Genomic DNA, 24,742 nt, shown 5'->3' with positions numbered 1-24,742 from the left:
CTTCTTTAGGAAGTAATATTTTGTAAATTATTGCTTAAATGAATAAATTTACTAGCTCTCCAGTGTTTAATTTTAGGGTATATAGTGTAAAGATTATGGTCTATGTTTGTAGGTAACTTGATTGACATGGAATTTTACCTAGGAAGTGTATGTAGATTGTGGGGTTATTATGTAGTTTGATCATTTAAAGAATATTGTAACATTTTTTTTAAGTCAGTTGCTTTTAATTAATATTCTCTTTGCAGAGGAAAGTACTTAGGCTAAAAAATGTAGTAGGGTTCACATTATTGACTGTTTATTAACCTTTGGTATATCAGTATAGCCTGTCATACTTGGTGTAGAAATTTTGCATTTTTAACAGTTATTCTTTGCTTATGTAAAAATGCATTGCACCTTTAATGGATAATTAATGAAGATTTTTCTGATGTGACTATATAAGTTACCTGGAAACACTGCTAGGTTAGATAGGTATTCCTAAGCATGATATACAAATGTAAGCAACTGATGTTGCTGTTCCACTGTACTTAATTATTGTAGGTTAATTGAAAATAGTTGATGTAATAGGCTTTGGGTTTTGAAACTGAAAATCATTTCCAGTTTGAAAATTTGGAAAACACCTAACATTTTCCACGCTGCATATTTTAGGCAAAGGAATTTTTTCTTAATGAGACTTCAAATATCAGTTTTGTTTTCATGATAGTAAAACAAGTAGTCCTATACTTTGTATTTACCATTCTAGTCTGAATGGACTTTTCTTTCTTTCTTGTTAATGAAGTAGATGAATCAATAGGACCTTCGTTTTTAATCTTCACTTGTACAATTCCCATTGGGTCCTTCTCTTCAGATTACTCCTCAATCTTTATTTTCTAAAAGTAAGATTAGCAGGATAAATTTCTATGGACATGTTGTCTCTTGGTGTAGTGGATTTTGTTAATGACAGGAGAAGAGGAAGGGACATAAAGAGTCGTTTGGTTGCATGACTCTTCGTCTGTAAACTTTTGCTTCTTGGGTTTCTGGATCAGAATATGTTTCTCTAGGTAAGAATGTGAATGGAACGTCAGATGCAATTCTTTATCTGAAGTGTGTCTTGGAAGTTGATGCATGGTTATGCTTTAACTCTCCTATTTCATACTAATGTTCCATCTCGCCTTCTCATTCCCTTTTTCAACAGGGAGAAATACTAAATGATTTCTGGATCTTTTTTACTTCAAACTACAAATATGGTCTTCTTTGTGTATCTTAGTTTTAAGCCAAGTTTTAGGAAAATAAAGATTTCTTTTAAGGTCTTTTCATGGGAAAACATCAATTAGGAACTCTGAAGAGGAGTTGTCAGAGAGTTGTACAAGTGGTAACATTCTGACAGGCACATATGTTGTTTATGATCTCAAGTAATTTTGAATTGTAAAAATAAAAATAGGTAGCAAATACCCATTATTCTACTGGAAATAAAATTACTAATTTGATGGATTTAAGTACATGCAATAATACAGAGTTTTTCAATGTGGTTTTTCAGAGTGGACATGTAAAATTTAGTTATATTCCAGGGAATTTTCAGGTGAAAATTAGTAGATAGATAACATGAAAATTTTATATGAATTCATATTTTATCTTTGGACAACATGCTAATGTTTCTTGATTTCACAAATTTACAGCATATGGGTGATTTTGGAAGCATTCATAGACCCGGAATTGTTGTTGACTATCAAAACAAACCTACCAATGTGACAGTTGCTGCTGCAAGAGGAATAAAGAGAAAAATGATGCAGCCATTTAACAAACCTGGTGGAACCTTTATCAAGAAACCCAAGCTAGCAAAACCTATGGAGAAGATGAGCCTCAGCAAATCACCTAGTAAGTAAGAAAATGTAATTGTTATGGTTCAGAATACTGTTTATTTTTTAAAATTCAGTGCTTTTATAAAATTTTTCCATGTTACATAGAAAAACAATTATGTAAAAACATAATTATGATTGCAGCAATTAGATCTGTGAATTCCCTAGTGCAGTTATTAATCATGTACTCAAGATACTTTTTAATTTACATACCTTGGTTCATCCCTTTTTCCTGAATTCTATGTGGTGGAGCCAGAGAACATCTATATTTTTAAAAAGGCCTTGCATATTATTTTGATCCAAAGTTCTTTATTGGGTGTAATATTTTATTATTGGAGGTACTGTGGAGGAAGTGGTATGTCATATAACATAGACTCTCCTTTATGAGGACAAAGGAAAGATGTTTTTCATGGTCCTTGGTACTAGGAAAAGCTGTATTTCTTCTAAAAAATTAATTTGCTTTTACTCTTCTGGGCATGATGACTCTTAGAGATAATCATATTTCTATTTTTCCATCGTTACAAAATGTAAAGCCAATCTGAAAATAAAATTAAAAAGACAAATAGTTTCATTCATGATAGCATCAAGAATCAAATACTTGGGAATAACTTTAACAAAAGAAGTACAAAACTTGTACTCTGATACTACAAAACATTGTTGAAAGAAATTAAAGAAGATCTAAATAAGTGGAAAAACTAAATAAATGTTTGTAGATTGGAAGACTAACATTGTTAAGATGGTAGTATTCCCCAAACTGATCTACCGATTCAGCACAAATCCTATTAGAATTCTATTAATAGTTGACTTTATAAAGATTGTCAGGCTGATTCTGAAATTCATAGGGAATTGTAAGGGACCTAAAATAGTCAAAATCATCCTTAAAGAGAAGAACAAAGTAGAAGGACTCACACTTTGTGATTTGAAAACTTACTGCAAAGCAGTGGTAATCAAAATAGTGTGCTACTGGTACAAGGACAGACATATAGAGCAGTGAAATAGAATTGAGAGTCCAGAAATAAACATGTACATCTATGGTCAAATGGTTTTTAATAAGTGTGTCAAGACTATTCAATGGGAAGAGAATAGTCTTTTCAACAAAAGGTGGTGTGGCAACTGGATAGCCACATGCAAAGGCTAAAATGCAAGAGCTGGAACTATAAAACTCTTAGAAGAAAATATGGGGGTAAATCTTCATGACTCTGAATTTGTCAAAGAATTCTTAGATATGACATCAAAAGCAAGAGCAACAAATAAAAAATAGATAAATCAGACTTCATCAAAAGTAAAAACTTTAGTGCTTCAAAGGATACCATCAAGAAAGTGAAAAACAATCCACACAGTGGGAGAAAACATTTGCAAATCGTATCTGATAAGGGGCTTGTATCCAAAATATATAAAGAACTCTTACTCAATAATAAAAAGACAAATAATCATTATAAAGTGGGCGAAGAATCTGAACAGACATTCCTCCAAAAAAGATATACAAGTAGCCAATAAGTACATGAAAAGATGCTCAAGTCTTGCTCTAGAAACTCTGCTTTTAAACCTCCATATAATTGTAACAAATACTTTGTATTATTTTTTCCCTTTTATTTTAAAACAGCTTTTTTAAAAATTATAAGATTATAGACATTTTAATGTATCATATTTGAAAAAAATTGAAAATACAATTTTATATTCTTAAAATATGAACTATAATATAAAATGCAAGAAACTTTACTGTCATGGTTTGTAATTGATATCTGTATTGTTTAATAATAAGTAACAATATTCTGGAATTCTAGAAACTTGATACTAAGAGTATTTGTTGTGGGGATGCCTTTTACAGTATGTTAATTGATAGATTGATGTATGAAATTTGAAATTTTACTAGATATTACTATAATCAATTCATTTGATCCTCTTAGGACAGATTTCAAAGATATATTTTACAGATATAGTTAAATATGTATTGCACAGTTTGGTACAGAAACTGATTTGCCATTAAAGTAGATGTATATGTCCCTGCCCACCCCCTTTAACAAAATTTGAGAATAGTATGGTTTAACTAAGAGTGAAGCTAAAATTCATTAGTTGAATCAGGCCTCCTCTTTAAAAATGGGTATTTTTAAAGATATGTGCTGAATTTTCCAGGATATGAGGTCTTGCTACATTGTAGTGTAGACTATATTACTTGTAGAAAATTAGTAGGTAAGGAACCATTTTCTGTCACTTGGATAGAGGGAGGTACAACGTATCATACAGTTTTAGCAAATGAAAGGGAGATGAAATTACTTGTTTGAAGTAATATGTAAGCAGATTTTTTGTAGTGTGAGGGTTTGAGGGAAACGTGAATGAGCATATTGAAAATGTTTGATAAAATAAGAATGTATATTTAAGCTCTTGTAAAATGATGAAAAAGAATCTAGATGCTAGATATTAAAATTTAAGGTATTGATTTTGTATAATTTTGAAACTGATCTCATTCTATACATAGCAAATACTTAATAAATATTTGTTTAAAGTCAAGTTTATGAGTTTCCAAGTGTTCATGATTTTATGGTAGGTATTTTTCCAAAGACAATCCAAAAGGGTAAACAATGCGTAAAAGGAAAAGTTTAAGGGAAAATAGATAAGTTTTTTTTTTTAAAGTGTAAAGTTAAACATATTATAAGAAAGAAGCTGCTCAAAATGAGATAGCATTGCATACCCACTAGGATGGTCATAATTAAAAAGATGAAGAAGAGCAAGTACTGAGAAGGATATGGAAAAATTGGAATGCTCACACATTACTAATGGGAAGGTTAAGTTGTGAGAAACAGTTTGGTAATTCCTCAGACAATTAAACATAGACTGTCCATATGACTAAGCAATTCCACTGGCTGTGTACTCCAAAGAATTGAAGAGAGGTATTCGAACAAAAACTTGTGTGTGAATGTTTAAAGCAGCATTATTCACAATATACAATAGGTGGAAACAGTCCAAATGTTCATCAGCAGATGAATGGTTAAAAAAAATGTGTATTCATACATTGAAATACTATTAAGCCGTAAAAAGGAAGTACCAAGACGTGGATGAACTTTGAAAACATGCTAAATAAAAGAAGCCAGACAAAAAAGGCAACAGACTGTATGATTCCATTTATATGAAATATTCAGAATAGGCAAATCCAGAGACAGAAATAAGATCAGTGGATACCAAGACCTTAGGTTAGAGTTGAAACGGGAAGTGACTATTTAATGGAATGATGAAAAAGTTCTGCACAACATTGTTAATGTACTTAATGCCATTGAATTTACACTTTAAAACGGTTAAAGCAGTGTATTTTATATTTTGTGTATTTTATCACAATAAAAAATATAAAAAAAGAAACCTTTTATTTTAGAATTCATACATTTTAAGAAATTTTGGGGCTGGGCACAATGGCTCATACCTTTCCCAGCACTTTGGAAGGCTGAGGTGGAGGATCACTTGAGGCCAAGAGTTTGAGACCAGCCTGGCAACATAGTCAGACCCCGTCTTTACAAAAAATAAGAAAAGTAGCTGGGCATGGTGGCATGCACCTATAGTCCTTGCTACTCAGGAGGCTGAGCCCAGGAGTTGGGAGGTTGCAGTGACCAGTGATTGTACCATTGCATCCCAGCATGGGTGACTGAGACCCTGTCTCCAAAAAAAAAAAAAAAAAAGAAAAATTTTGGGAGAGCTCCTAAAATATGAATATGAATTCTAGCATCCAGGGCTCTCCAGTGTTTGTCGGGCTTCCCTTTGCATTCGAGGTCAGGTTACTACAGTGCTTCCCAAAGGTTGGTGTTTAAGATGATTTTAGGTGATAAGGATATTATTGCTTAGGATAATAAGAAAAAAATGAACAGATTTAAAGAAAAATATGTAGCAAATAATCACAAAGATGAGAGAAGCAAATACGGCAGAATTCATGATGATGGTATTCAAATGAATGAAGTTTATTCAATGAAGTTTCAGAAATACTGGGTAGTCTCAAGCTCTGATTTTTCTGGTGAGTTCAATTTAGATTACCATCACTAAGTAAACCCGTAAGTATGTACTTTATGGACTGGTGATTAGAAAGGGAGAGTGGAAATACTGATTTTAGTTTTTACTTTTGTCTGATATCCTAGCAAAAACCGATCCTAAAAATGAAGAAGAAGAAAAGCGACGAATTGAGGCTCGGCGAGAGAAACAAAGACGCAGAAGAGAAAAAAACAGTGAGAAATATGGAGATGGATACAGGTTTGTGCTTAGTAGATTCAGAAAATTGATTTCCTAAAATAGGCAATTACATTGATTGTAATGTGAAAAAATTCCTAAGATTCAAATGAAAACGTGATCAAAAGTATATAGGGATGCTTTTGATTTTTGATATTTATGTGTAGTCACCACTTAGAAAACATAAGAAAAAAGAGATTCTGTTCTTAATGGTAATCTGAAAAACATAAAGTGTCCAGAAACAGCAGTATTCTTAAAAAGAAATACGTACCACAACTTGAAGAAAACCACAAAGACTCCTTAAAATTTGAGTATATGGGGCCGGGTGCGGTGGCTCACGCCTGTAATCCTAGCACTCTGGGAGGCCGAGGCGGGTGGATCGCTCGAGGTCAGGAGTTCAAGATCAGCCTGAGCAAGAGCGAGACCCCGTCTCTACTAAAAATAGAAATAAATTATCTGGCCAACTAAAAATATATATAGAAAAAATTAGCCGGGCATGGTGGCGAATGCCTGTAGTCCCAGCTACTCGGGAGGCTGAGGCAGGAGGATCGCTTAAGCCCAGGAGTTTGAGGTTGCTGTGAGCTAGGCTGATGCCACGGCACTCACTCTAGCCTGGGCAACACAGCGAGACTCTGTCTCAAAAAAAAAAAAAAAAAAAAATTTGAGTATATGATGAAATAATAGTGATATTCTTGGATAAGAAAACTAAGTATTATTATACAAATATATAACTTCTTTCCAATCCATATTCCAAAGAAAATTATGAAAAAGAAGAGTAAATTAGTAGGTACTAGCTTCCATATTAAACAGGGTACTCTTTGTTATTAGTTGGTCTTATATACATTAGTATTGTTTACGTAAAATGTAGTAAAAGAAAATTCAGTTGCATCTTAAGTACCAGATGTGTTTTGTTTGTTTGGTCTGTCTTTGATTTTAACCTGTTAGATATACTTGTGTAATATTAGTGTCTAGCTTTAATAATCTCTATCCTTTTCTGGTTTGTAATTACTAATTTATTGGGACTTGAGAAACAATAGGATTGAACTTATTAAGAATTAATCATAAAAAGAAGCTTTAGTTCTAAGAGTACTGCTATTTTTGGTCCTTGCAAGTATCTTTCCCACTCTTCAGCTCATAATTCCTTCTTTTGGCAGAGGCTTACTTTGGTGTGGAAACGAATTGAAATTGTCAAATGTGTAGGAGCCAAAAAATGATTTTGAATTATCAGATTCATTTTTTTATTGAATTACCCTGTGAATACTTTTCCCATTAAAAATTGTAGATTTGGGTATGGTATGTTCATGTTAACATAAGTGTTGTGATTTAGAGGAAATGAAAGAACTGAGCTTTCATTTAGCTGTTTTCTCCATAACTAATTATAAACCTGATTATATAACTAAAAGAATGTCAGTCAACTAAATTATCATTTTAGGATAAGAATTCTTTAAAATAGTCTAAAATTATTTTAATTTACCAAAGCAGTTTTACTTTGAGTTAGGAGAATTAGAGATTGAGTAAATGACTGTTCTTGTGATATGTTCCTTAGGATATTTGAATGCTTTCAGCATAATAAAGAGGATGAAAAGGTGTCTATGTATACCTAAACTTAAGGGAACACAGGGGGAAAGGGATGGATGTGTGAAAGGTGTACACAAACAACAGTATTGGTGAAGACGGCCAAAAGAGAAGTGCAGAGTAGTCTTATGAGAGGTAACTTCTAAATAGGGGTGCAGGAAAATCAGGAAGGCTGCATGATGGAAATGGTATTTGAACTGATCTAGAAATGTTAGGGTTGTGGGAGGAGTTGAGAGAGGCAGCCCAGGTAGAGGGCATGGCTTGATGTAAAAGTGAAGAAATAGAAATATTTTATTGATATTCAGAAAATGGAAAGCTGTGTGGAATGAAGTGATTACTGAGGTGAAATGTATGATCTGATTTAATTATTTAATGAAGACCTGTTATATGTGAGATACTGTTCAAGGTATTGGTGGGTAAAGCCAAAAAGATAGGAGAGATTAGGAAATTTGGTAGATGGCAACTGAAAGCATTTTGACTTTGCTTTTTGAACCTTTATGGAGCCAATGAATCCTTTTGAAGTAATCCTTTAGGAAGTAACAATATTAATTGAATAATTACTATGTGTCAGGAAGTGTTCTAAGAGCTTTATATGTATTAATTTTTTTAAATTCTCTTGAGATCTGTGAAGGGTCTCAAATCATTAACATAAGAAAACCAAGGCCTTAAGTAACTTGCCCAAAGTCACAAAAGGGAGCTAGGATGGAAACCCAGGAGTTGGCTCCAGAGCCTGGTTTCTCAATGAGGAAAATAAATTTAATAACATTGCAAAGAGTTAATTGGAAATGGAGACTAGAGAGAGAAACCATTTAGGAGTCATAATACAAGGAAAAGGAAATAACAACATACATAAGGCAGAAACAATTAAATGAGGGAATTCATTCTGGAGTGGCTCTTGAGCTTCTAAATGTGTGGATTTGTCCAGTCTAGGACTATTAGTTACTCTGAGGTGGTCTTTAGGGGCAATACTTTTGATCACCCAAGAGCGCCGTGTAAATGAATTATGGTTGTCTGTTGTGCCACCTGACTTTGTTGATACTACCTTAGTGGTTTAGAAGCTTGAGGATGGAACAGCATACAAAAGTTATGGAACTTTGGAACTTGGTACTTCTTGAGGTTTGCTTTGGGCTTTTTGTTAGTAATTGGTCTCATCTTGAAATGAATAGTTTATAGAGCCAGTGATTCCTCTTTTCTTACTCAGACATTCCAGGGTGAACTATGCAGACTGGTATAATGGCTGTGCTGTCTAAATAGGCATTTAAAGAAATACTCTTTTTTTCTGGCTTAAGCTAAATTTAAGTCAGTCATAAAATGGAAGGAAAAAAAAGAAATAATTTATGCTGGTAAAATTAGTTTCAATGGTATATTCTTATGAACTCTTTTCTAAGTGAATAAAGTAATATTTAAAGAAAAACTTTTTTCTTTTTAGAATGGCATTTACGTGTTCATTTTGTAAATTTCGAACGTTTGAAGAAAAAGATATTGAACTGCATCTGGAAAGTTCTTCACACCAAGAGACATTAGATCATATTCAGAAACAAACCAAATTTGATAAAGTAGTTATGGAGTTTTTGCATGTAAGTATCTGTTTTTGAAGTGAGAAACATTTATCTGATGTGAATTTCTTTTTTCTTTTTTTTTTTTTTCTTTTTTGAGGCAGAGTCCCGCTCTGTCACCCTGGCTAGAGTGCTGTGGTGTCAGCTAGCTCACAGCAACTTCAAACTCCTGGACTCGAGCAATCCTTCTGCCTCAGCCTCCCAAGTAACTGGTACTACAGGCATGTGCCATCATGCCCAGCTAATCTTTTCTGTATATTTTTAGTTGTCCAGCTAATTTCTTTCTATTTCTTTAGTAGAGACGGGGTCTCGCTCTTGCTCAGGCTGGTCTCAAACTCCTGAGCGCAAAGGATCCTCCCACCTCGGCCTCCCAGAGTGCTAGGATTACAGGCATGAGCCACCACGCCCGGCTTGATATGAATTTCTTATAATTTCATTTTTCAGTTTCCCATATATCCCATTTTATGTTTCTAAAAACTTAATTTACTATTTATTTAAAGAAAGAGTTGTTTTAAAATTTACCCGGAATTAGATATAAATTCTGGTATGATAGAATTTGAATTTATTATTTGAGAAATAACTTTACATTTGTTACAGTAGTTTCTGGAGAAGTGTCACAAAAAGAATTCCTGTAACAACTGTTTATTGATGTAGATTCAGCTGTCATTCATTGAGAATCTATGGTGTACCTGGGGTTATGTTGGATACTTTGATTATTTCAGTTGGGCCTCATAACAACTCATTACCATGAAAGATCATAAAACAGTTAGGTGACTTTGTCAGTAGGTGGCAGAGTCTGAATTCAGAGCCAGAGAGCCTGGTGTCTGTTTAGTGTCCTTTGTTTTATCAGTATGTAGTAATTAATTTAATAGTTTTTCTTACATATGAAAGATGCTATGTCAGGCATTGAAGATACAGACACTATCTTCAGTGAACTAGTAATTGGAAATTGAACACATTCACAGATACACAGATGATATAGTTAAGTGGCAATGCCAAGAATGCAGAAATTGAGAACGGATATTAGTTCTTACATAGCAGATATTGTATCTTCTATGGGATAAGCATGGTGCTAAGCATATACTGACTGAGTGCTCGTTGAAAACTATTTGGATTCTTCCTATTTTGTTTTCTAGGAATGTATGGTGAACAAATTCAAGAAAACATCTATTCGTAAGCAACAGACAAATAATCAAACCGAAGCAGTCAAAATAATTGAAAAAGATGTTATGGAAGGTAAGTAGTTAAACAAATTGTTTTATTAAATTTACATGTGTATTTTATATATCATAACCTGTTTCAATGCAAATGATAGCAGCTAGAGTGATATAGTACACAGTCATATATGCTATAGCCCTGAGTTACCAGAAATGAACTTTTTTGACTTCCTGTTCTTATGTTTACAAATTTACCACTATCTACCATTATTTCTTTCACTTCACTTTCAGAGAAAAAGTCACCTTTTCATCTAGATGAAAGATACTTCTATCCTCTGCCCCTCTTGTACCTTCCCATCGTCTGAAGTTCAAATTATGAACTCTTATGTTTTTCAGTCTTTCCTTCTCTTTTGATTCCGTATCTGGAGCCTATAAATAAGCTCTTACATCAAAACAAAAACAACCAATCAACAAAAGGAACAAAAGAAAAGGAAAGAAAAGCCAGACAGCAGTTATTCTAAACCCTGCCTTTTCTTTTTCTCTTTAAATAACCAATAGTTCTTTAAGGATAACCCACACTGGTCTCTGCTTCTTCACTTCCCATGTATGACTTTAAGCACAGTAAACAACTTTCTACTACCATTAGTCTACTGAAACTGCTCTGACAGAAGTTACCAACACTGACTTCTATAGGTTCTTTTGAATCATTATCTGCTATAACATTTTTTGGTAATTACATTCTTTGTGAATTATTTTCCTTTCTTAGTTTCTGTGGCACCTCACTGGCCTAATGTTCTCTTTATCCCCTTATCATTTTTTCAGTCTCTGTGCTTTTCTTTCTCTATCAATTTTTTAGAATTTGGTATTTCTTAGTACTCTGTTATGATCTCCATTAGCCTCTCCCTTTATATTCCTTCCTGATTAATTCATTTACTTATGGGGCTCAAATTAAAATCTAGATGTTTATTAATTATGCATTATATCTCTAGCACAGTCTCTTCTAAACTCTGGTCTCATACATCCAACTGTCTGTTGGTATCTGTCTACAACAGTCACACAAAATCAATATATCCAAAAAATTTTCATCTCCTTGAGCATACCCTACTGCACAAAGAAAACAAAACAAAAACTTACAGTTATCACCTTCATTTATATTGAAAAGGGGCCCCACCATCTACAAAGCCAGAAGTATAGAGTTATCCTAAATACTTTATCTGTAGCACTGTGTCCTATTCATTATATCTTTTAAATATTTGCAAAGTCTGTTTTAAATACTACATTTGTTCAAATTCTTATCCGTTCTCTTGCCAGTTATAGTATTTTTCTAACTAGTTTGCTTTCTTTCAGTCTTTTATATCTCTAATTCTATTACATGATCTTATTACTTCAGAAACTTTCAGTGGCTCCCCATCTTGAACAGGATAAAGTTCAAATTCCTAGACGTGGCACACAAAGCTCTTTATAATCTAGGCCCTTCTCTTTCTTCTATTCTCATCTTTTGTCTTTACTTTGTACTCTGCCCCAGCCATATTGAATTACTTGCAATTCCCAGAAAGTGTCACTTTCTCTCATACTTCACCTTTCCCTTGCATATGTTTACACCTTTACCTGTAATTAACCCCAATCACTATTTTCAAGATCCAGAATATATTTGTTCCTCATGAATCCAATTTTGCCATCTGTTCCCTTTGCCATACCCTTTCACATTTATAATTGTGGAAATTCTTATTTTACTACAAAATCAACATTTGTTTTCCTTTATATTTTTTGGGGGGATGGATTTATAGGCCTCAGAACATGATTGTTTAACATGATTAGGAAATACAATGTAATTATACCTTACAATTTTAATCTCTGTATTTTCAAATGTATATATGTAGATTTATGAAATGTGGTAGAAAAACTTAAACCTATGAATACATACTCTGATCCTTTTTGTGGAAGAAGGGGTATAAATAATTATGGAAAAACTAAGTAGTGAAGACTGGTCAGAAATATAAGAATCATTTTTTAATAATTGGATTTCTTTTGTAGGTGTTACTGCAGATGATCACATGATGAAAGTAGAGACTGTTCACTGCAGTGCTTGCAGTGTGTATATCCCTGCTTTACACAGTTCAGTTCAGCAGCACTTAAAATCGCCTGATCACATCAAAGGGAAACAGGTAAATTTTGATCTGTCTTAATAAAGTCGTTGAATTATCCATCAGTCCTTTATTGTCCTTAGGCCATTGTTTCTCACCTACTTAACCTGCATACAATCCTATTGCTCTCATATGTGAATAACTAAGTATACTCAAGAGAGGCATTAGAATGTAGTGGTTAAGATTGTGGGCTTGGGGCCAGGTGCAGTGGCTCATGCCTATAATCCTAGCACTTTGGGAGGCCGAAGCAGGAGGATCGCTTGCAGCCAGGAGTTTGAAACCAAGCTGGGTAACTTAGCAAGACCTTGTCTCCGCAAAAAATAAAAATATTTGCTTGGTGTGGTGGCATGCACCTGTAGTCATAGCTACTGGGGAGGCTGAGGGAGGAGGATTGCTTGAGCCCAGGACTTTGAGGTTGCAGTGGCCTATGATGATATCACTGCACTCTAGCCCAGGCAACAGAGTGAAATCCTGTATCCTAGTTAGATAAATAGATAGATAGATTGATTGATTGTAGCCTCTGGAGCAAGACTTCCTGGGTTTTGAATCCTGGTTCAGTATATAACATGTGTTAAGCAAGTAAGTTAAACTTTTTTTGTCCAAGTTTCCTTATCTGTAAAATGATAGATAATCCATTCTTTTATGTGATTGTTTTAAGGATTAGATTAATTAAAACAGATAAGGCAATTAAAATAGTGCCTGATAATGGTAGGCAATCAGGAAATTATAGCTGTTGTGTTGAACTGTTGTTTTAACACTTTTTTTAAGTTGTTACAAAATGATTTTGTGAGTGTATGTAGGTGTGTGTTTTAGAACAAAAAGGAAAGATTTAATTATTACCGATAACATTTTTCTAATGGTTGGGAAAAAAATTAAAACGTAGGATTACTAGTTACCATCTATTGTTACATTTTTTGAGTAGAATACTCCTGAAAAATTTACTGTTTTTTTTTTTTGATTAGCATATTTCTGCTTAAGTATTTGTTGGCTTTATTAGTCAAATTTACTTCAAACAATACAAATGTTTATATTGTGGGAAATTAGTTTGTTAAGAAAGCAAATTTAAAGATTCACATATTAAAGACTTAAGTTTTGAGTAGAGCATACCTGAGTCTTAAATTTATATTTTGTGTTGAAGTGAACCTTTAACTCAGACTTCTTTAGGCAGTTTGAGCACATGTAGTCTTTTATTACTCTTTTCACTTTCTGTTCCTTGGTATTCTCTTGATAGCTTTTTGGCAACTAGACATTTTGTATTATTACCTTTCTTGTTCTGTATAATACAGTCTTACAATAACTACAGCCTAGAGGAAGACTAATTACTCTTGTAGCGTGAAAAATTATTCTTTTTTGACAGCATGAAAATTAGTAGTTGGGAGCTGGGGAGATAGATATAGAGTGGAAATAAAAGAAAGCAACTATCTAGTAGATCTAGACTTGCAGTATTTGGGGACTAAGTGTTTTTTATTGAAGCTGATGGACTTGAATCTTTATTATTTTAATTTATAGATGACTTTGGTCACAGTAGTATTTGTTGCTCTATAGCTGAGTTTGCCAGAAAGTAAATCATTTAAATCTAAGAATTTGAACATAAATGCTGTTTTAATTATGGAACTAGTTTTCATGGCATGGTTTTCAAGTACCCTGAGTGTGTTCTGTTTTTTTTTATAGGCTTATAAGGAACAAATAAAACGAGAGAGTGTCTTGACTGCTACAAGCATTTTAAATAATCCAATAGTGAAGGCACGATATGAACGTTTTGTTAAGGTAAGATTTCAGGGCAAAAGCTTTTTGGGTAGTATTGTTGTACTGTGATAATTAAATGGTGACGTAGTAATTCTTTGTGATATTTAAATATAGCACAACATATTAGGAATAGTTTTACTTAATATCTTGCATATAGGTAAAACATCTTTTTCCTAATTATTGTGATTGGCCAGGAGGGGAATAGTAAGTGATTCCTCTCTTATCCCCTTTCTAGCTCTGAGTCAACTGAGAGATATACAAGAATTGGATAGAAGATCAAAATGTTAGCTTTATTCTTGATTTAAAAATAAGATTGACTTGGAGAATATGTCTTAGATGTGTAGTTACTGTGGACTTTAATATTTCACTCCTAACTTAAACTTACATCCCCCCAACTTCTGTTACTGGCCCAGATGGACATCACTAGGCTTCCCCTAGTCTACCACACCACATAAAGCAGACTAGAATATACCCTTTCCATTGCTAGGAAGACCCAAAAGAGGGGACCCAGAAGGGAATGAGTTACGTATACTCAGTTTCTTCTTCCAGACATACTAATTAGGTAAATCATTCCTCTTCCTTGGATAAAAATTGGAGAGGAAGCAGGAGGTCAGACGTGTTGCTTCAGCAGGGCAGGAGAAAAGAGGTTTGCTCCTAATGTTAGGAAACTCAGATGTGAATGATTGGTATACCTGGCTCACTTTACTCCTCAGGGTTTTTGACATATATTATTGCTTGAATCCACCTTGATGTAAAATTTATTTTAAACACTTACTGTACAAATAAGAACTTGCTGTTATTCAGGAAATTAACAAATAAATTTTAGAATTTAGTTTTGAGTCTTTATAAAATAATACCTACCTTAAAATCATTCTACACTGAAGAGAACTGTTATGTTGAAGATTTATAACAATTATTTATATTAGTAAATATTTTGTAGCTTAAATAAGTGTTATATATTTTGGCTATTATGGTGAGTACCAGCTTCTCTGTGAAGAAACCTGATGTGTGTTTAATGACCATTAAATTATCCCTCAACCAGTGACTTCCAAGTTGCATAATCTCACTTCTTTTGGCTTGCTTCTTAGGGGCCTGTTTTCTAATTTGTTAATCATATCATCACAGCATTCTTGACAATGCTTTAAAAAAATGAATACAGTTCTGAATTGAAATTTTATGGGAAGTATAGTGCTCAATTTAGCTATGATGCCCTTATCAAAAGGACGAGAGCATCGCGGCTATATTAGGAAAAATTAGATTTTTATCCTTGCTTTGTCACAACTTTTGAGAAGTTAGTAGTTTATGGATGTAGGAGAGTGTTTTTTAATGAGGGAGGAATATAAAATTAGAATTTCTGTAGTGTTTTCTAACTACACAATTAAGTCACTCATGTAATGGGAGACAACATGGGTGGGAGTGTCTTGCTCATGTGTATATTGTAGAGAAAGCACCTGAATTTAGGAGAACTCTTCTGGAACCTTGTTACTCAGATTGTGATCTGTGGACCAGCAGTATTAGCATCACCTGGGAGCTCTATTAGAAATGCAGAATTTTAGGTCATACCCAGGCCTACTGAATAAAAATCTTCATTTTAATAAGATCCCAGTTGATTCATATGCATGTTAAAATTCAAGAAGCACTGGAGTCACATGAGTCAATGATTTCTCTTTGTTCAACATGTCTTTCTGCTCTGTTCCCTATTGTCATTCCCCAGAACATTCATTCTCTGCTCATGGTCAGCTTTGGTCATGGCTTAAAAATCTTTCACTGGCAAGTGCTCTATCTGAGAAAATACCTCTTTAAATCCTTTTCCCCATCAAATAAATTGATAAGTTCATCAATCTCTTAATTCTCCAGCCGTATCATCTTGTTCTGTCTTCACTCTCTGCTCTGCGCACTTGTGATCACCCCTTTCAACAAGAAATGCTGCTGTTCTTTTACCATTTAAGAGTTCCCAACACTATGCCATCTGTGGTTAGCTTTATTAATTCTGTCTCGCTAAAAAAATACTATGGAAATGTGCTAGTACCATGTTTGCAAGGTTTTCACTCAGTTCACAGTAATTTTACTTACTGTCAATGTAATGTGTTTCCTATAGTGACTGTTTTAAACCTTTTTCACGTCCCGCATTCCAGATTTTATACTTATTCTCCTCACTTCCCATATGCTTATTTCTTCTCTTGCATTACGGAGATTCAGACCATTAGATGTAAGCTCAGTAAATGTTCTCCTCTCTGCCATATGTATGTGTATCTTTCCCTAATCTTTATTTATTATTATCTGTGAGGGAAGATATTCTTCTTTGCCTTTCATCTGTGTTCTTGTTTTATCATTATCTTTTCCCTTACTTGCAACTGATGTTTTTCTTGTTTTTTTCTGGTCTTCCCCAAACAGACTTGCTTATGTGTTCCCTAAACTAAAAATGACTTAACTTTTCCTAGACTTAGGCCCTCTCCATATTATTATCTCTTCTCTTCCCACCATGCTTGAAAAGATAGTTTACCTTGTATGTGCTTTTTACTTCCTGTTATTCACTTTTTAAACTAGTAGTTATCAACTGGAGGAACGTAGTGAGAATCACCTGTGAGGTAAAGAGCAACCAAAAAGCTACCTAGGCCTTTTTTCAGACCTTCTGAATTAGTGTTTTCCAAACTTCTTGATAAATATCTCCTGAAGTGCTTCTTCAACATGCAGGTTACCAGTCTTCCACCTTGGGAATTTTGATTCAGGAGATCTGGGATTGATTCAGGAATTTGTGTTTTTAGCTAGAGTTCTAGGACTTGACTAAATTAAAATCCCAGAGTGTGGAACCAGGGCCTGCGTATTTTGAGAACTTCACAGGAAATTATGAAGATATATTTTCATACAACTCCTAACTCTTACTTATATCATACTTTTACAACTGTTCTTCCTGATTACCAGTGATGTAATTATCAAATTTAATGGTCTTTAAAAAATGTTAACATTATTATCATTTTAAACATAAAAAGTAAGGGGGATAGTATAACAAATCCTAAAGAACCTTATTCAGCTATAAAGATGATCAACTCTAGTGACTTTTTTCAGTCCTTTTGTACTTTTATCTATTTGTATAATTTGGCAGTGTTCATCTTTCACTTAGTCTTGAAAATATTTTACCAGATAATATTTTACTTTCTTGGGTTTCCTCCTGCACCAAGTATTCCTTCTCTTCTAACTTCTGCCCCTGTGTATAGTATAGGTATTTTCATAGGGTTTTATTCCAGGCCTTTTTAACATTTAACTCCTCTGGTCCCACCCCAGGGCTGTCTCCTTTACAGTGCACTGTATGCAAGCAATTCACAAATGTAAATATCTACTTTGAACTCCTCTTTTAAGTTGCAAATTTATAGCTGCCTGTTAAACTTTTAGACATCTGAAATTCTAATTGTGCATAGCATACACCTACCTCCTCCTTTCCCTTTTCTTTTCCATTAGAATGGGGATTCTGATTACCTATTCTGTTAATGCTGTCACCACATCTTTTACATTTCCCTGTTCCAGGCTATTAGAGTAGCCCCTAGTATCTCTTCTCTTGCTACTCCACTTCATCCTGCACATTCCTACCTGCTTAATCTTAAAGGGTAGCATCAGTCTTAATACTTGCCTTTTTAAAAACCTTTACTGGCACTTCATTTCTTACCACATTATTATAGTTTTCTTAGATAGTCCAATTTATTTGAGATTTGACCCAGATAAATAATTCAAGTATTTAAATAAAATATCAAAATAAAATTATATCTGTGAATCTTTACTGAATTAAAGATTTGTCTGCTTTCTTAAAGTAGAAATGAGGCATGATATCTAGTAGAAAAAATAAGGTACCTGATTTTCATTTGAGTTTTAAAGAGATCCTGTAACAGTAGTACATTGAATACTGGTATAATTAAGTAAAATGTAAATTTTTGCATCATCTGTTTGGTTTCTACCACAAATCACATATTTGCCTTTATCATATATATATGATTTTAGAAATTCAGTTAAGAAGAAAATAGGACCTTTAAAAGTACTCCAGCTTATGGAATATGAAGAAATGGCTTCAGTAAATTATATACCCACATTGGTAAGAAGTAGGTACTCAACAAATATTTAATGGCTTTGTCATAAGTTAAAATAAAAAGTTTCAAATAATATTTCTTCTTCATGATATAGCAAATACAAATGTCCTGATGTAAAAATGAATGTGCTGGTTTTAAAAGCCTTGTCTCATGTTTTTAGGGTGAGAATCCTTTTGAAATTCAAGATCATTCTCAGGATCAGCAAATAGAAGGAGATGAAGAGGATGAAGAAAAGATTGATGAGCCTATTGAAGAAGAGGATGACGAAGAGGAGGAGGAAGAAGTAGAGGGAGTAGGAGAGGCAGAGGAAGTGGAAGAAGTGGAGGAAGCGGAGGATGTGGGAGAAACTGGAGGAGTAGAGGATGCGAGGGACACAGAGGGAGGTGGGGAAGTAGGGGCAGTGGGGGAAGTAGAGGGAGTAGGGGGAGTAGAGGAAGAAGAAGCAAAGGAAGAGTCTGTTGACATCCCTCCTGAACAACCTGAAGAAAATTAGATATAAGGTATTAGATTTAAAAGGAGCTTTAAATTTCTGTCCTAATGTGGAAAAGGGTAAGAATTTTATTAGGTCATTTAATATGAAATGTCCAGTTTCGAATCAAAAGTGTAGTTTATTGTATCTCAAACAAGAAACAGTACAATTAGTCAAAAGTGTGCACCTAAACTATCGGCAGTTTTGCCATCTTAACAGTAGCCTGTTTATGCCAGCAGCAAAGAAGCCTGGAGAGTGAATGGTGATGAAATTGTGAAAGGCGTTTTCCACAGCTTGTTGAGGGTTGAATATTTTTCCTTGGAAGAAGTGGTCCAAAGCCTGGAAGAAGTGGTAGTCAGTTGATGTAGGGTCTGGTGAATACGGTGGATGACAGAGAGTTTCCAAGTTCAGCCTCTGTAATTTGAGCAGTATTGTTTGTGTGACATGTGGTCGAGCATTGTCTTACAAGAGAATTGGCCTGTCTCTGTTGACCAGACTCGGCTGCTTAATTGCAAGCATCCTCATCATTTGTCCAACTGGTTGCGGTAGACATCCTCTGTAATCGATTGGCTAAATTTCACAAAGCTACAGTGGATAATACCAGCGCTGGACCACCAAACAGGCACCATTAGCTTTTTTTGATGAATATTCGGTTTTGAACTATGTTTTGGCACTTCCTCTTTATCTACCCATTGTGCTTAACGCTTGCGATTGTGAAAAATAATCCGTTTTTCATCACATATAACAATGTGGTGTAGAAATGGTTTGCCTTTATATCATGACAGCAAAGAAAGGCAAACTTCAAGATGATTTTTCTTCTGTTGCCTGTTTTAATTCATGCAGTACCCATCTCTCCAGCTTCCTACCAGCTTCCTTACCTTGCCGATTTGTTTCTAATGGTCCAATATTGTTGGAATAGTAACATCAAACCTTGCTGCTAATTCATGTGTAGGTTGAGATGGATTCGCTTCCATTGTAGCTCTCAGCTCATCATTATCCACCTTGGTTTTAGGTTGCCCATGTGGCTCATTTTCAAGACTAAAATCACCAGAACAGAACTTCTCAAACCATCGATGTACTGTGCGTTCATCAGGCACATCCTTCCCAAACACTTCATTGATATTTTGAGCTGTCTGCACTGCATTGATTTCACAGCGGAACTCATATTCGAAAATAACGCAAATTTTTGACTTATCCCCAGTTTCACAAAAGTTGCGCTAAAAAAAATTTGAAAGATAGTCACAAGCCAAACCGTGTGTTTGAAATACTGAGGATGTACCTTCACAACAGAAATAAAACTAGAAGTGTGAAAGTGAAGTCAGAGATGTCAACTTAGTACTTAAGGAAATTGGACATTTCATACTTAATAACCTAATAGCTTAAAATATGAGTTAACACCCATGTTGCATGCATTCCACACATTAAAATTGTGTTTTATATAATTTCTAAATGTTTGACATTTGTTTAATAAAATGATGGTAAGATTATTTTAGTTTAGTTTTTATAGCTACCAAACTAGATCTGATAAATTGTTTGTATAATTTTTAAGCTTGATTTTTATTACTTTATTGGTGTTAAGGATAACAAACATGTATTAGTAGTATATCTATTCTAATCATTTGAACTTAAATGCTGCTCTTGGGAGTAAATATTCAAGTGTGCATTAAGTTTTTGAATACTTACCCTAGAAGAGATAAATTGGGCAAGTATTTTGTGCTCTGACTGTGTATTTTTTTACAGCATTGGACATTGAATAGTAATTTGCGTTAAGATACGCTTAAAGGCTTTTTGTGACCATGTTTCCCTTTGTAGCAATAAAATGTTTTTTATAAAATCTTTCTCCCTGGATTAGCAATTTAAATGAAATAGTTCATCAATTAAATGAGTATTTAAAATCAAGATTTGCCTTAATGTATGAGTTCAGGTCACAGTATTTCAAGATGATTGAGAAGACTTGAATTAAAGAAAATTTTTTTCTCAATCATCATATTTTTAATGTATGACTAAAATATTTTTTTTAACACATTTCAAATAGAGGTCAGTTTGTAACTGACCTTGTTTATACTTGTTTCAGTTTGTTCCTTTTCTCTGTGCCTGTGTCAGATCTTGAAATCTTCCTGAAAATACATTTGAATACAAATAAGTCTTCTGTAGTTGTGTTAGTTCTTTTGTCATGTCTGTTTTTGGCTGAAGAACCAAACAATCTTTTTTCAAAATAATTATTTCTTTTTAAAATATTTCTCTCCCTATTTTTCTTTTTTACTTTTTATGGCTTGTATACTTAAGGATCTCATAAGTAATTTATTTTTAAATGACCTTCTATCTATGTCACTGAAAAGTAGTGCTCTATTTCTTTGAATCTTTACTTTGGCCTCTTTTGAAAGAGGGGCTTTATTTTAATGAAATTAACTTCTTAAAGTTTTGAGGCATTGAATGGATGAATGTATGCGTGTATTAAATAGCAAGACATTAAGCAGATGAGTACATGTGCATGTGTAGAATTCCGCAGGTAATTTCTCTTTTTACACAAAAAGGCTTTTAAAATTAGATTTTCTGAACCAGTATGGTTTTTTTTTTTTTTTTGAGGTGAGCTAGGTTTGCTTACCTTTAAGCTGGGAATATCTAGTAGACACTTATATCTAATTGTAGGGATTTGGAGCCAAACAAGAGAAAGTTAATTGAAGACTAGAGAAATTTGGATCCTGTGTAGGAGTCTGTATTTATTTGTAGGCTTCTGAAAGCCTTTTTGCTTATGATTTCAAATTTCAAGGATAATAGGACTTGATTAACCCTCTTGTTTCTCCTTTATTTTCAAATACTTGTAAGGGCTAAAGTAAAAGAATAACACAGTGTCCTGGGTTGTAGTTAGTATTTGGTTCTTTTGATATTAAGTAGGGTGATTTAAAAAATAACTGAGATAGGAAACTTTTAGAAAGAATGCTGGCTGGGTTTGGGTGGCTCACGCCTGTAATCCTAGCACTCTGGGAGGCCGAGGCAGGAGGATTGCTCCAGGTCAGGAGTTCGAGACCAGCCTGAGCAAGAGCAAGACCCCGTCTCTACTAAAAATAGAAGGAAATTATATGGACAACTAAAAATATACACAGAAAAAATTAGCTGGGCATGGTGGTGCATGCCTGTAATCCCAGCTACTTGGGAGGCTGAGGCAGAAGGATTGCTTGAGCCCAGGAATTTGAGGTTGCTGTGAGCTAGGCTGATGCCACCGCACTCTAGCCCAGACAACAGAGCGAGACTCTTGTCTCAAAAAAAAAAAAATAAAATAAAAGACCAGCCTGAGCAAGACCTCATCTCTACTAAAAATAGAAAAAAAATTAGCTGAGCATAGTGGTGCACACCTGTAGTTCCCAGCTACTAAGGAGGCTGAGGCAGGAGAATGGCTTGAGCCCAGGAGTTTGAGGTTGCAGTGAGCTATGATGTCCCCATTGCACTCTAGCACCCAGCAAGACTCTGTCTCCAAAAAAAAAAAAAGAATCCTATATAACAAGAATCCTGTGTAACAACTTGGTAAATGTTTTAGAATGAGAGATAGGAAAGAGCATCTAAGTAGTATTTTTGTGGAACTTGTCAGATTAGCTTATTTGCAAGGTATCAACAAAATGTGTTTTGTTATGCTTAATTCAAAAATTCAAATTTATTTATTTCCTATTGCGTAATTTGTAGATGGGTTAGTTTATAGGCAGATTAATTTTTGTGATCTGTAGTGTTTATATTTTCATTGCTTTTATATAATAAGGATTTATATAAAACCTTTAATAACCTTTCAACTTCTATTTTCCAAGTATTGTTTTCTTTATTAAAAAGTAAGATATTAAAAAGTGAGATGTAGAGTTTTAAATAACCAAAGACATTTATTTACAACCTGTACAATTGTTTAAGCCAGATGCCTAGGGATTATTTTATATTCATCCCCTTTTATCACATCCTACCTTCAATTTATCAGAAAGTCTGTCCTACTTCCAAAATTTATTAGCCTACTTTTCCACCTCCAGTGTTACTAGCCTTGTTCAAGTCTTGGTCTTCTCTTCCCTGGACTATTGAAATAGCCAACTAATCTTGCTTCTACCCTTACCCTGCTAGACTCAGGTTTTTACGAAGAAAGGTAAGGTTTTAAAAACGTAATTCAGATAATGTTAATCTCATGCTTGCTTTTTTAATTTTTATTTCAGGATATTGTGAGGGTACAAACATTTTGGTTACATTTTATGTCTTTGCCTCACCCAAGCGAGGATTAGAGGCATACCCTTCCCCTCTACAATGCTCACCACGTCCATTAGTTTTGAGTTTATCTGCGCTTAGCCCCCTAATCCCTGGAGAATATTACTACTGTGTGAGCATCATAGTGTTGATCAGTCAGTGCCAATTTAATGGTGAGTACATGTGGAGCCTATTCTTCTGTTCCTGTGATACCTCACTTCGGATAATGGGCTCACGCTCTATCCAGGAAAATATGAGAGGTGCTAGATCACTATCATTTCTTATAATTGAGTAATATTCCATTGTATACATATACCAAATTTTAATAATCCACTCATAATCGACGGGCACTTGGGTTGTTTCCACATCCTTGAAATAGTGAATTGTGCTGCCATAAACATTCAGGTGCAGATGTCTTTATTATAGAATGTCTTTTGCTCTTTTGGGTAGATGCCTAAGAGTGCTATTGCTGGATCCAACGGTATTTCTATTTTTAGCTCTTTGAGGTATCACCAGATTCTTTTCCACAGAGGTTGCACTGATTTGCAGTCCCACCAGCATAAGAGTGCTCCCTTCTCTCCACCTCCTCGCCAACATTTGTTTTGGGATTTTTTGATAGAGGCCAATCTCACTGGGGTGATATCTCACTGTAGTTTTGATTTTGCATTTCTCTAGTGATTAGAGATGTTGAGCATGTTTTTATATTGTTTGCTGGCCATTATTCTGTCTTTTGAAAAGTTTCTGTTCATTTCCTTTGCCCATTTGTTGATGGAGTTGTTTGATTTTTTCTTGTTGATTTTTTTAAGTTCTAGATAGATTCTTGTTATCAGCCCTTTATAGGATGTATAGAGAGCAAATATTTTCTCCCATTCTGTAGGCTGTCTATTCGCTCTAATGATAGTTTCCTTGGCTGTGCAAAAGCTTTTTAATTTGATCAGATCCCATTTATTTATTTTTGTTGCTGCTGTGATTGCTTTGGGAGTCTTCTTCAAAAATTATTTGCTTAGGCCGATGTCTGAAAGGGTCTTCCCAACATCTTCTAGAATTCTTAAGGTTTCATGCCTTAAGTTTAAGTCTGTTATCCATCTTGAATTGATTTTTGTGAGAGATGAGAGGTGGGGATCCAGTTTCAATCTTCTGCATGTAGCTATCCAGTTTTCCCAGCACCAGTTATTGAAAAGAGATTCTTTTCCCCAGTGTATATTTTTGTCTTTTTGTCAAAGATTAGATTACTGTATGTGGATGGTTTCATCTCTGGATTCTCAGTCCTGTTCCAAAGGTCTATGTCTCTGTTGTTGTGCCAGTACCATGCTGTTTTAATTACTGTAGCCTTGTAGTACAGCTTTGAAGTCTGGTAGACTGATACCTCCCAGTTTGTTCTTTTTACTTAAGATTGCTTTGGCTATATGAGGTCTTCTCTGGTTCCATACAAAGCGTAGAATTATTTTCTCTAGATCCGTAAAGAGTGATGATGGTGCTTTGAAAGGAAGTGCATTAATTCTGTAGGTCACTTTAGGTAGTATGGACATTTTAATGATACTGATTCTACCAATCCATGAGCAAGGTAGATTTTTCCATCTGTTTACATCTTCTACAATTTCTTTTCTTAGTGTTTTGTAGTTCTCCTTGTATAATGTCTCTCACATCTTTGTTTGAATATATTCCTAGATATTTAATTTTCTTTGAGGCTATTGTAAAAGATATTAAGTTTTTGATTTGAATTTCGGCTTGACTGTTTTTGGTGTATATGAATGCCTCTGATTTGTGTGTAC

The 24,742-nt window shown here is 34.3% G+C and overlaps 1 protein-coding gene across 5 annotated transcripts in view; it reads left to right on the top strand.

Moving 5' to 3' along the window:
- ZNF326 (zinc finger protein 326) overlaps window positions 1–18,937 on the top strand; it is a 31,981-nt gene extending 13,044 nt beyond the window's left edge. For all 5 annotated transcript variants that reach the window (XM_045547559.1, XM_045547560.1, XM_045547563.1 and 2 more), the window contains 7 exons: window positions 1,653–1,851; window positions 5,948–6,059; window positions 9,040–9,187; window positions 10,303–10,402; window positions 12,358–12,488; window positions 14,139–14,234; window positions 18,450–18,937. In XM_045547559.1, the coding sequence (XP_045403515.1) occupies window positions 1,653–1,851; window positions 5,948–6,059; window positions 9,040–9,187; window positions 10,303–10,402; window positions 12,358–12,488; window positions 14,139–14,234; window positions 18,450–18,782 (1,119 nt within the window). In that variant the 3' untranslated portion in view covers window positions 18,783–18,937. The remainder of the gene's footprint in view (window positions 1–1,652; window positions 1,852–5,947; window positions 6,060–9,039; window positions 9,188–10,302; window positions 10,403–12,357; window positions 12,489–14,138; window positions 14,235–18,449) is intronic.
- The last annotated feature ends 5,805 nt before the right edge of the window (window positions 18,938–24,742 follow it).

This window comes from Lemur catta, chromosome 3, assembly GCF_020740605.2.
Source record: "Lemur catta isolate mLemCat1 chromosome 3, mLemCat1.pri, whole genome shotgun sequence".
Classification (NCBI taxonomy): domain Eukaryota; kingdom Metazoa; phylum Chordata; class Mammalia; order Primates; family Lemuridae; genus Lemur; species Lemur catta.
This window is presented reverse-complemented; position numbering and strand designations above follow the sequence as displayed.